At 35.6% G+C, this 13813-nt stretch overlaps 2 protein-coding genes across 4 annotated transcripts; one reads left to right on the top strand and one right to left on the bottom strand.

The window, feature by feature from the left end:
* The first annotated feature begins 1597 nt into the window (after positions 1–1597).
* On the top strand, positions 1598–3209 carry LOC127263361 (uncharacterized protein At1g66480-like). The gene is made up of 2 exons (XM_051292345.1): positions 1598–2238; positions 3053–3209. Exons 1-2 carry the CDS (start codon positions 1651–1653, stop codon positions 3113–3115), a joined length of 651 nt encoding a protein of 216 aa, XP_051148302.1. The 5' UTR covers positions 1598–1650; the 3' UTR covers positions 3116–3209.
* A 1199-nt stretch (positions 3210–4408) lies between these two features.
* Positions 4409–11646, bottom strand: LOC127263570 (putative 1-phosphatidylinositol-3-phosphate 5-kinase FAB1C). 3 transcript variants are annotated; one of them, XM_051292669.1, is made up of 10 exons: positions 10402–11643; positions 9200–9697; positions 8958–9111; positions 8540–8884; positions 7911–8459; positions 7382–7840; positions 7110–7277; positions 5905–7026; positions 4914–5180; positions 4409–4834 (listed from the first exon to the last, which is right to left on the bottom strand). In XM_051292669.1, exons 1-10 carry the CDS (start codon positions 10860–10862, stop codon positions 4574–4576), a joined length of 4284 nt encoding a protein of 1427 aa, XP_051148626.1. In that variant the 5' UTR covers positions 10863–11643; the 3' UTR covers positions 4409–4573. The 3 variants fall into 3 exon arrangements, with proteins under 3 accessions (XP_051148626.1, XP_051148627.1, XP_051148628.1); XM_051292670.1 differs by having other exon boundaries at positions 9200–9694; XM_051292671.1 differs by lacking the exons at positions 4409–4834; positions 4914–5180 and adding an exon at positions 5190–5558 and having other exon boundaries at positions 10402–11646.
* Between the last annotated feature and the right edge of the window lie 2167 nt (positions 11647–13813).

The following is a 13813-nucleotide window of genomic DNA, read 5'->3' as shown; positions in this document are numbered from 1 at the left end:
TTTTTTATAGTAATTTTTGGCATTATTTGTTAATAATAACATTTTTCTAAAAAAAAAATATTATATATCTTTTTTCTCACGAAAAAAACTCTAATGATATTTTCAATTTGTTTTAATTGTCAAATAAAATATTTTTAAAAAAAAAAAAAAAACAGATGGTGTGATGTGATTGGCGGGTCGGGTGGGTTGCAAGAGGGGCAAGAGCCCACATGGATTGAGCACCTGATGTTCCGTATAATTATAAGGCAAAACTGCTTATATCCCCCTGTGGTTTGAAAAATTGGCGTCGTTTTTCCCTATAGTTTAAAAACGGCGTAGTACTCCCTTATGTTTTAAAAAACGTTGCATGAAACCCCACCACTATGAAACTTTCCTCGTGATAAAAAGATGATTTCCTATCTATATGTTTTGCATGACAGAGGGGTTTTATACAATATTTTTAAAAGTATAAGTAAGCGTCATGCAATTTTTTAAAGTAAAATGGGGATTTATGCTGAGTTTCGAAATCACAAAGTGGTTTTATGCAATATTTTTTAAAGTATAAGGGGGCGTCATGCAATTTTTAAAGTAGAGAGGGAATTTACGCTGAGTTTCGAAACCACAAGAGACTTATGAACAATTTTGCCTCATTATAGTTACAAATGTTGAAGATAATAAGCATTTTTAATTTTTTTTAATTAAATTACATATATAATTAACATAAAATAAATTATAGTGTATTAACTACCATGTTTAGTTACTCATAGTTTATGGGACAAATAACAAAAAAAATTGAATGTATTTTTTATTGAAGATTAGGGCTAATAAATACAATCGATACATAACTTATATAGGTTGACAATGCATGGGTAATTGGGTATACACTGATGGTGAATAGGGTAGATAATATTATTTTCTCCGCCTAATCTCGTATTTACCTTAATATATTTGAGAAAGTTTTATAAACGAAAACACCTTAACTATCTCCATTTTTATTTTTACTTTACACTATACAATTTATAATAAAACACACTCCCTCTCTTCTTTAAATAAGTATTCAGTTGCTTTTTGCAAATATAACTTTTAATATCAAGTATAATATTGATATTCAGTACAAATTAAGAGAAAATTATAAAAATAATTTTATTAGTATTGTATAATATAAATGTAATAATATTTTTGTAATACTCCCGTCGTCTCGACTTAATATATTTTTACTATTTTTATTCGTCTCACTCAAAATTATTATTATAATATTATACTAAAAGTAGTCACACTAATACTAAAATATCATTTAATTTTTACATAAATTATTATTATATATACAATTAATTATATATAAATAATTAAAAGTAAAAATATCAAAAACAATCGTACACACCTCCGGTAAAATATTGTAAATGAAATAGAGTATCAAGAAATCGTTAAATTTGCAGGCAAATAGAGCCTATGTTTATAAAATGAATAAAAAAATGTGTGTGAAAGCAAAAAATGACCTTATTTGGAAAGAAGGTTCTGAATTTTAAAATATGGAAAATTAAATCCATGTTCTTAAATTGACCCACCCCACCCCCACCCCCACCCCCCATGACAAGTACATAAATTGGTCGTCTTCTTGGTTATTTCTCAAAATTCAATTTATTCAAATAAAATAAAACAAAATTCAATTCCATGGGGAACACTTTGGGGGGAAGAAGAAGTGCAAAAGTTATGAAGATCAATGGCGAAACTTTCAAATTGAGAGCGCCGGCACGGGCCGGGCCCCTGCTCGAAAGCCATCCGGGCCACGTGCTGCTCGAATCGGAGGCGGTTAAGCATTACGGCGCCGGAGCCAAGCCGCTGGAGCCGCAGCAGGAGCTGAAGCCAAAGCGCCTCTACTTCCTGGTCCAGCTGCCTAAGTTCCCCGAGCCGCCCAAGGCGCCGCCGGCGCGGCGCGTCAGCTCCGGGATTCAGATGAGCGCTAGAGACCGGCTCGAGAGCCTGATGCTGGCGCGGAGATCGGCGTCGGATTTGTCCTACGCCAGGCCGTCGCCGGCGATGAGCGCCGCCGAGGATGGCGGCGGCGGCGGCGTCAGGCTCCGGCTGAGGCTCCCCAAGGCGGAGGTGGAGAAATTGATGGCTGAGAGCAAGGACGGCGCCGAGATAACGAAGAGAATCATCGACCTCTGCAGATCTGGCGGCGCCGCCGCGGAGCAGGCGGCGCATTTCAGGGAAGACGACGGTGGCGGATCCGCCAAACACGGCCCCAAATTCCGCCAGGTTTTATTTTATTTTGGTTTATTTTATTCAATAATTTGTGTTTGATTGTGTTTTTGATATTATAATCTTATTATGGTCAAATATTTCTTTATGTCTATTTAAAAATTAGTTTGAAATACTCAAAAGCATAGAAAGTACCGTCATCCAAATTTATTTATATCCTTTTTTAGCGAACATCTGAACTTATTTTTATTTCTCTATTAATAAAAAAAATATCACTTATTCTACTTTCCTTTTTCTACCACAAAAAAATATTTTTTTATTTTAATTCACTGTTCTTAAAATTTAGCTGATGTTTTTCAAAGTCTACAATATAATTTCAAAAATGACAAAAATTTAAAACGAATTAATATTTATATTATTAAAAAAAAGTAAGATAAGTACAATAGATTGGGGATAAAAGAAGAGGTTCCTTTTAGTCCAATAAGTTGTGCTGTGGAGAACTAAAGCACCAACAAACTTTCCATCTTTTAACTACTTTGATTGATATATATATATATATATATATATATAAAGCACTTTTTTTGCTTTAATAATATATATTCATAAATAAATAAATTAATAAATAAATATTAAGTTGCATAATGCACATGCACACCCAACACTCATTAATAATTTTCTGGCTGCCCTCTTACACTTTTTACTTTTTTTAAAAATAAAAAATAAATAAATGAAAAGATTGAAAGAAATAAATAAAATAGAGTATTTCCAGAGCATGCTGTGATTTGTGTATCAAATAAAATAAAATAAAATAAAATAACATAACAGATATTTTCTTAATAATAATAATTTAATTATTGATGTTGCAATGCAGAAGCGAGTGAGTTTCTTGGGCATAAGTGAAGAAGGGATCTCTCCTGCTGCTGCTGCCTCTTAGAATTTATTTTTATTAAATTTTAATTGGTATAGAAATAGAAAAAATGTTTCTGTTAATTTTTTGGTAGTAAAGCATGAACAAAGTTGTCTTTTGACTTTACACTTCAATTATTTCTAATGCATATATATATATATATATATAACAGCATTTCAAAAATGCATTTCAATAAAATTCAACAATTGGACAGATGTAATTAAAAAATCAATAATTCAATACATAAAATATAATTTTTTGTAAAATTATCTAAATTTTCTATATTACCATAAATATTAAACAAACAAACAAACTAGTAGGTCTATATATTAATTGAATAATTCAGGCTCTATTTAGTTAATAAGTTTCTCCTATTTTTATTCATGTACTATATTCAATAGTTTTTGTAAAAATATAATTTTTTTTTAAAAAATTATTATATTAATCTACTCAGTTTGTCTAGTAAATTTTAATAAAGATTATGTTTTAATAATGATTAGTGAATACATTTTCTACATAAAAAATACCATGGGAAGGATAAAAATTATTTGAATTTATCATAAATTAAATTTTAAGTCAAGATCCCTTATCAAATAGTTGAATAAAAATAAATATAACATGATTTTATGGTAGCAATCGGACTTGAATTTTCAAATTAATCGAAAAGATTGTGATTTTCAGATATTTGGAAAAAAAAAAAAAAAAATTGTTTATGTTTGTTCTCTCCACGATATAAAAAGTAAAGTGTGGCCTCAATATATGTGTCTCATCCAACAAATTTTCAAAGGGAGTGTTTATTTAATGAAATTGTTTGAAAATATATTTTTTTTTATACGAGTATAAGAAATTATGTAAATAATATAAAAATAATTTTCACAACCTCCTTTTTTTTTTTACACAAATACCACAATTTTTATAAAAAATTACATAATTTTTTTCTAAAAAAAAATCAAAAAATCAAGATAAACATAACCCAAATTTCACCAATATTACTATGAATTCAATTCATTTCAATTCTTCTTCCGGACCAAACTCTCACAGTATGTTTCTTTAACCAAAATTTCTCAAATTTTACTATGGGTGTGTATGTCTGGAGTTTGGATTTTAAATTGAGATTTTAATAGTAAAAATTTTAAATTGTAATAGTTGTATTATGTGATATAAATAGACATTAATGTCATATTTTGAATATAAAATCAATTTTTAATATAATATAAAAAATAAAAAATAGGTATTTGATTTGATTTTTTTATGAAAAAATTTGATGAACAGTGAGATTTTGGCAAAATCCTATGAATCGAACACACCTTATTTGGACTCTGAGTTACCCAAAAAAAAAAAAAAAATACATCTTTTCCTCTCACAAAATATCCCATCAAATGTAATACCAAATTCAAAACAATTCAGTAAGATCGATCCCATATTAATTTAAACAAAATCACAACTAACAAATCCAAAATGAATCCATCTATCTTGTCATCTTCTTCAAGAGGACCATTGATCAGGCACTGTAAGAAAGTATGTAGTCATGGCCTTCCTGAACCTCTTCTTATACTGCTTGGGGGAGACAATGGTGGGCAGCAAACCATTTTTCGCCCCTCCTAGTATCCCCGAAGCCTTCACCCATGTCTCCAAATGCTTGTCCCAAGTATACTGTCTCATATAATCTATAATCCCCACCACCACCTCCTTCTCCTCCCCGTCGACAATTCCCACCAGCAGCGAATAATCCATCACGTCGATCGACTGCAAATCCGAAAAAACATAACATTACAACACACGACAAATCAAATAAAAACGAATTCTTACAAAAGATCATTCTTACGGCTAAGAACCACGTATCATTCCATATCGCCCTCTCGAGCCTCCTCTTCGCCTTGCTCCCGAGAAATATCGGATCCGTCCGCAGTGCTTCTAGAAGGTTCATGTCTAGAAGCACTTTGTTCGCACCCGTTGTGTCCGAATTGTACCTCGACCGCTCCGACCCTTTTAGATCGTACACTTTCGAAATGTTTCGGTCGTAGAATAGGTTCTCCATTACCATCACATCCATCCTCGTTTCCTTCCCGGTTTTCGGGTTTTTCACCGCAACCTATTAAGAACAAAAAGTCGCGAATCAACAACTTAGTTGTAGCGGTAAGGGTGGCAATTCGGGCCAGCCCGGATCTGAACTGTACTTGGCTGGACACGGCCCGATTCCCGATCGGGCCTGTGAAGCTAGGCCTGAACACGGCCCTTTTATTAATCGGGCCGGGCCGGCCTGGTTTTTGAAAAAATATTTTCTTCCCTTCCTAAGTTTAAAATTAAATAATAAAAAGAAGTTTCCATTCGGTAGAAGGAGAAATCAAACTCCTAACCAGCTACAAACTTGATTGAAAATTTTACCGTACTTTGATTTTTTTATTTTTTGATTTCGTGAGAACTTGCAGCAGCTACCCAAAAATACGTACCGGGTAAACTCCTGCGGAACCTGCAAACCAGGCCGACTGGATTGATTTTTGTTTCTATTTCATTAGTCAATATATATATATATATAACAATTTTAAATATTAAATAGTACTTTTAAAAACCAGGACGGGCCGGACCGGGCACAGTCCAACCTGAATGAGCCTGGTACGACCTAAAAAATTTCAGACCTATTTTTTTAAGTCTAAACACGATCTTTTCATGCCGAATTCAGATCGAATTTTCGGACCATGCTTGTTTTTTTAAACTCAAACACGGTTTTTTCGTGCCGAATTCCGACCATGTCTATTTTTGCCAACTCTACGTAGCGGTAATAACATAACGACATGTCTACAGTTAGGACAGCGAACCTGGTAAATTCCGAGAATCTTGGCGAGACAAGTCGGGCTCCCGGAAGTAAGAGCGTCCGCAAAGTACCTGAAATACTGGTGAGCGAATTCGTCGAACGAATCCAACTCCGTTTTTGTCACCTGCTTAATTATGAACCGCTCGTCGAACGACTTCGCAAAGTAGACATTGCTCTTCCCGCCTTGTGCGCTCCATCGCCGGCAGCGGCTCATCGAGCGTACGAAATCGACGTCGCTCGGACAGCAACGATTCCTCAGACCATTGAACTGCTTCGCGAAATAACACGTCACGGCGAACTTCGCCTTTGAACCAGAGTCGTCCTCGAACAATATCCGAAAATGAGGCGTCTCGGAAGCGTCTTCCGCCGAATCAAGAGACCCGGACAGCTTCCGCGTCGAATTGTTCGCCTTATCGGAAATCCATTCGGCGTATTCGCCGGAACAAAGCGCATACGATATTACGCTCGTGGGCTCGTCGTCGTACACCATTATGACACTCCCGTTTCGTGCAGCCATCAATCGGGCTCCTTCGGGTAAAAAAGATGCCCGCGGTACAAACGACGGCGCCGGAGCGTAATTTTGTTGCACGTCGGAGACGGGATCTCTCAGCATGTACTTGTAGTCTCCCGAAGCATGGAACGATCGAAGCGTCGAGAGACGGAAACCGGACGGCGGTATTTTTCTACTTCTTTCTTTGAGCCTCTGAGCAGAATCGAAAGAGTAAACTCGAGTTGGCACCAAAATTCGTCTGAAAGCCGGCCCGTCTTTCCGACAGATTTTCCCGACCGAGACGGATTCAGACAAATCGGTATTCGATTGCGCCTGGTCAGCACCGGACCACGCAGAATCTATCTGATCAGACAGGGTCGACGCAGCTGATCGAACGCGTTCCAAAGATGTAATTAAATCCGATTCTTCACTATGCTCGGGTTTCGTTTCCTCGCCGGGAGATTCACCCGATTTCGGGGACTTCGGACTCGAAACTCGTCGAAGAAGGGAATCTAGTAAATATAGCTGCCTATCCCAATCGTGCGAAACGATTAGAAGCGAATGTCTCAAGTGATTAATTTCGAGAATATCCATGTCTCGATCCCAAATCCCGTCATCAGCCACTCGGAGCAAATCCTGCGCAAATCCGACACGATGAGCTACGACAAAACAACTTAACGAGAAATTATTACAAGCATCGCAAGCAACTTAGGACTCACATTGTAAGAATTTCTTTCGTTCGCAAGGGTGTTGTGTAGTTCGAGAATATGGCTATGCAGCATGCTCACATCATAGAACTCGGACGTCGAAGATAATAAGCTTCGGTCACTGATGTCCTGAAGAGCAGCCGAGATTTCGGCGTAAAGGGCTTCCGCTTTGCTAAAGAGCTGATGCATTAAAGAAGAGACACACATGATAAACTCGTTAGGACATGACTATAATTCGAAAACACGTCATGTATGTAAGAAAAGCTCGTCGAAATTTCAAGAACCTCATCGGCTTCTTTTCTAATCCATCTCTGCGCTGCGGGACTGCCGAATTCGAGCAATGAAGGGGGCAGACGAACCGAGAGGATGTTAATCGGAGAGTACCGGAAGCAAGCGACCGTACTCCCGAACCCGTAAAACCTAAGGCAATCTCTTTGCAGAGAATGGCCACAAGTCGCGACACGGTTTCCCGACGCATGTTTCGAAAAACTAAGCTCGAGAAACTTCCCGAACGAAAGACCCCACGCAGCGTCCGACATAACTACTCGTTTTGACGCTGGCGGAACTCCTTTTTTATGACTACATCTGAGGCATCTGTGCCACATCCATATTTTGCCGTCGTCTTCTCCGGGAAGGTGTGCTGACGATAGTTGTCGTACGTTGATCATCAGATTCCCGTGCTGATGAGTATAGCATATCGCGTGGGCTTCAGCTGATTCCTTGCACGATCGACATCGAGATGTCTGGACATAGATACAAATCATGTATAATATATATATTAAGAAGTTGTAACGACGTAAACGTTACGATTACCTTCGCAAAAAGATCATCCCTGAGGTATCTCCCAAGCGGTTTATCAGACAAGCCGTAGAACTTTATACGAAGGAGACGCGAGCGTTCGCATATGGTTTCGTTGACGATGGAATGGCTGGAGAAAGACACTAATATGCTCTGGCTATTCGACGAGGCTTTGTCGACATCTTCGTCGACTATTACTGTACGATTTTGGACATCGTCGCGCGACGAGTTCAGCGCTAAATTCTCCTTACATGCATCGGACAGGGCTTGTCGGTACCGAAATTCATTGGGCGTAGTCGAAACATCTTCGTAACTCACTTTCCCAAGCTCGTGCAGGGATTCCTGCAATCCGAGCTCCAAATTGAGATCGGCCGATCCCGCGTTAACAAGAGGGACGGCAACTTCACCTAACCTGGAAGCTTCCGAACCAATTTTCGGAAGCCTCGCGCCTTCGTCGGCGATGAATGACGACTCCAACGACAAGTGATAAGCTGCAAAGACGGCATACTGAACCACGTTTTTCACCTTCTTAAGTTCGTCGTGAGTCGAACCCCTTATTATAACCTACAAGATTCCGTGTAAGAATCGGACGTAACGTTTAAATGCAAACGATGTATATCAAGCGTGCTCGGTAAAAGTATTACCGTGCAACCTAGCCGCCTCGGACAACCTTCGAAGAACATCAACGTTTTCGACGGCCTTCGGTTGAACTGATTGATGGGCTCATGGTCTTCCAGAACCTTCTCCAAATGGAAAAGTTCACAGTGCCCCAATCTCGCCCCCGACAAATGCTCGGTCGATGGCGTAATAACGGCGCCGCTGCACCTAGCGATTCTCTCCAATAGCGGCTTCTTAACGTTTAGGACTAACGAGATGTCTTTCGCCAACAACAGGTCTTGCGCAAACGAAGACGCGCTTTTTTCGACGAGCAGAACATTCGGACGGTGGGATTCTATCTTCGATACGATCTCCCTCAGGCTATCGTTTTCCTGATTCAAGAAAGCTATCTCGATCAATTCATCGATATCAATCTAGATATTATATTACCGATCGTTACGGCACCTGTTGCAGCAATTTCTCGAACGACGCCAGCTGATTCGGGTCGCGCTGACATTCTAAAGCTCCCCCTAAGAGCATAAGCCTCGTGTTTTTATACTGCGACGTCATTCGCTTGTGCTTAATGTTCTTCGTGCAAACGATTCCTTTCACAAGCTTGCTGTAGTCGGTAGAAAACATCGAATGCTTAGTAACGATTGATCGACACGCGTAATTCGATGGCGTATTACCGTAATAATAAGGTTTACCTTTCGCTACGACTTCCCGACGCGACACATTTGACCTTTACGTAGTCGCAAGGATCCATGCTACCTCCTCCACTAGTATCCGGCTTTACAAAGCTCGCCGCTCGCCACGCGATTGAAGTTATTATGCTCAGCCAGTCCTCTTCGCCGGAAATTACATTTACGCCCTGCGCGTGCAAAAGCTGCGACACGAGCTCTTTAAAGTGCCCGTGCACGGAAGCGTTCGAAGTTACGAATTCATCATCATCCTCGTCGTCATTGTAAGAAAAGAAATTGTACTCTGTATCATCATCAAGATTGTGAGGCTGTGGAGGCAACCAAATGAGACTTCCAGTTTCGTTACGACTTTCAGGCTTTTCTAAAACAGCCATCGAATCGGGCGTAGGACTAAAAAATTCATTTCTAGCGCTACCACGGACACAATCTACATCGGAAGTGTCATGAAAGTATTCGCTCGATGGGGTTGCGGCGCGATCCTCTCCCTCATCTTCGTCGCACCTGCTACACGAACTTAAACCATCATCAACCAATCATACATGATCGATGCAATTTTTTTGTGGCGAATATTGTTGAGATATTTTAGATATTTAATACCATGTGAAAACATTTTACGAAAATTGAAAAATTGAATTATTTTCATAATCAGAATAGAATAGTAGCCTCCACCATAAATTCAAATATATACAATCTAAATCTAAATCTACCAAATTTAAAATTAAAATCGGAAACAACAGAACTCACAACTGAGTCGGAAACTACAACTCTCATTGAAGCCAAAAACGACACCAGTACTCTCCACAAAGTCGGAAATAACAGGACTCTAGACCGAGTCAGAAACGAAGAAACTCTCAATGCAGTCAGACAAATAACTCTGGTACGCCGAAACCAAGACTCCAAAGAACAGAAAGACTGCCGACAAAATTTCAAAATCTTTTTGGAGACCTCCGGATACATTCTAGGTTGAATTGAATGTACCTGGAGAAACGTTGATTGATATATTATATAGGCTCTATACCGTCTGAAAATATTTTACGAAAATTGAAAAATTGCATTATTTTCATAATAAATAGGAGTCTAAGCACCATAAAATAAACTCGAAAAACTCAAATTTAAACAATCTAAATCTAATTCTACCACATCTAGAATTAAATATTTAAAATATCTCAACAAATACGAATATGATTACGAATCCATTCGTGCCATACCTGCTAGGCGAGCGACGAACATTTCGTGGAGACGGATGATCATTGAATCTCCCACCAGTAAAACTCGGGGACAGAGGTTCGAAGCTCTGTCTTGGAGATTCGACAGGGCAAACTTTGCTACGGCTTCGACTAACCGAGCCGAGCTTGATGCAAAATCTACATGATCTGATACTAAACACGCAATCTCGAGACTCCTCCTTTATTACAACGTCGAAAGAGGGGTGATCTTGCACACATTTACCACATAGAAACCTCCCACATTTCTGGCAGTGGTACATGAGGCAAGATTTCGACACATTCGCCGCACAATTGCAGCAGCATATTGCGAAATCGAGGCTGTTGTCGAGCATATCAAATCCACCGGAATCCGAACTCATGTCACTATTGTATCCAAAAGACATCCAGGATATAAACTTGTCTAGAAAATCCAGCAATGAACTATCAGATGATATTCTTCCCATAGACCAGCAGATGAACTAAGCTGAGTTAAGCTAAAGCTATGATCCAAAATCAAGAACTACTATCCCAATTCAATTCAATCCAATTCTATTCATATCAGATGATTAATTAAGATCAATCCAAATAACTAAAACCCACAATCAAAAAGGTGGATTTCTAAATTATGTAAATCTATATATATATATGCCCCAAGTATTGTACAAAAACTATATAACTGTGGGGATAGAACTAACTAGTAACAACATAATATTTACACCCAAAATTGGAGAGAAAGAGCATAAAATAAATATCATATTTGCTCAACCAATTCCAGATTCATCAATATCAGATTCGAAGACTGATTCATTCATCAAAGGGAGCCCAAGATCCAGAGCTCACACGAAAACCAAGATCAGGATTAGTACCCCCAAATCAAAACCAAAGGCAATCAAGAAAACCCTAATTTGTAAAACAATCCGGAGATCCAAACCAAAGAAAAAAGGAAATTGCAAGAATGGAGTTAACAGGAATTAATCCTGGTGATTAAAAAAGAGCACGCAAAAGGGAGAAATTTTGAAAAAGAGAGTTAACTTGGAAATTGAAAGAAGAGGAATGGATAATTTTGTGTTTTTTAAGTAGCAGCTAGGTGATCCTTCCGAGGTCCGGGACTAATGGCGGTGATTGCTAGTTTTGCTTCTAAAACCAACCAGGGAGGGGAAGAGAAGAGAAGAGCTCCCCCTTTAATTCTGCCTCTGGTTTCTCCCATAACTGTCCGCATGGCTTTTCTTTCTCTGCAATAAAATATTCGCCCACACTCCCTCCCATTACGCCTACCCATCTGTCCTCTACCTCAACTTTTACTACTGTACACTACACTATGCAACTATACATACACTATAATACCTCATTTCAATATATTTTTATTTTGTAATATTTCACAATATTTACTACTATATATTTTTTTTTATTTTAATAAAAAAATATTCTTTCGAATTATTTTACAAAACATAATTTATAAAATTATCACATATGCTTGCAAGGTGGAAGTTAATAGTTCAAAGTTTAATTTTAGTGTGACTAAGTATTATTTTTTATAAAATTGAATTATAATATGATATATATTTAATTAAAAGTAAATTTAAAAATAGTTTTAAAATTACTATATTTCAACAGATTATATTCAACATAAATATTGTTTTAATTAAAATTTTATATAACACAATTTAACAAAAATTAATTTATAAGTAAAATTTCTTCTATCATTCAAATTTATTTTCAATTTTTTTTTATATCATCTAAATTTATTATCATTTTTTAAATAAAAAACATTTTTTTACCCTTTTTTCCAATTTAAAAAAATATATTACCTTTATCTATTTTCTTTAAAACGTTTCCCGTTCAAGTGGACATACATATTTAGGACAGAAGAAGTAGAAAAATTTATTTTAAAAAGAGAAAATACAATAAAAATACTTAGTACAAGTGAAAAAACAAACAATTAGCCTTAATAGACTGCAAACAGCAAAATTGAAAAGGTCCCTAATCTAATATCCATCAAGTATTTTTTAAAAAAATTATTTAATCAAATACATATATTTATTTTTTTCTTTGTTATTTTTTATAATTAAAACGTCACATTAAACACCTCAAACAATATTTTAATTTTTTATTTTTTTTATATTTTTTGTTCTCTCATGCCTCATATTTACAATTAAACTTAAACATAGGAGTAAGCACTTTTTGTGATTAATATTAAGGTAATGAAATGGATGGATGCTTACTTTGGTTGTCTACTGTCGCCTTTTCAATGGCTTTTTGGGAATGGATGAGTTGGGAATTAATTGGCTTAGGCTATCATCCTAATTAGACTCTATTTATTAGATATTTTTTTCAAATAAAAATACTAAAAATAAATAAATAAATATTAGACTATATATTTTTATTATAAAAAAAATAATAATAATAATACTCCTTCAATTCCACATAATTTGTCCATATTTTCTATTTTCGTCCGTCCCACATAATTTGTCTTTTTTTTTTGTTAAAGATGATTATACACTTTAATCGCATTTTAAATTTTATATTTTATAATTTTTTTTAATCTTAATTAAACTATTTAGTTATCTTAATCTTAATCTATAATTATTTTTATTATACAATAATTATTTTTATTAATACATTTCTTATTACTTACTAATTATATTTTACCTAAATTCTCGTATTTACAGAAATAATCCCATATTTCTTGAGACGGAGGGAGTATATATTAATCTATTATTTTTAAAAATAATCAATAGTGTTTAAATTTATAAGATCAATGTGCAAAAAATAAATATCAATATTGTAAATGAACAAATGTAGTACTATTGAAATTCCAATCGAAAATCTAAACCCCAAACAAAAATATTATTTGGCGTTTTGATTTGAAATAATATATATATATATATATTTTTATGTAAAGTATTGATAATTATTATTATTATTATTTTTCTCTTTCTCTATGTGACATTAACATTTATCTTCTTTATTAAAGGGGAATCTGATTAATTAATCAGGATTAAAGTGCCATAATTTATTATTAGTGGTTTATCTTTTTGTCGTCAATTTATTATTATTATTATTATTATTTTGGGTATTCTATTTCTATGGATTGAATTAATTCCGTGGGATGAGATTTGGTTGCTAAGTCAGCAGCAGCCGCAGACAGTTTTTTATTTTTATTTTTTTTGTTATTCAGCTTGTCAGCATGACCTGTAATTGCTGGAAATAATAATAATTATTATTACTATTAAAATGAAGGATGTACTTTTTTAAAAAAATAATATTTTCCAAAAAGTATAATTTAAAAAAAAAAAACATATTATATACGATCATTATTTTTATATTATTTATATAAACTTTTATATATGATGTCAACAAAATATTTTTTAAAATTATTTCACTAAACAAATAAATTCGAAAACAATACTTCCTC

Source organism: Andrographis paniculata, unplaced genomic scaffold, assembly GCF_009805555.1.
Source record: "Andrographis paniculata isolate CXL003 unplaced genomic scaffold, ASM980555v1 Contig69END, whole genome shotgun sequence".
NCBI lineage: Eukaryota > Viridiplantae > Streptophyta > Magnoliopsida > Lamiales > Acanthaceae > Andrographis > Andrographis paniculata.
This window is presented reverse-complemented; position numbering and strand designations above follow the sequence as displayed.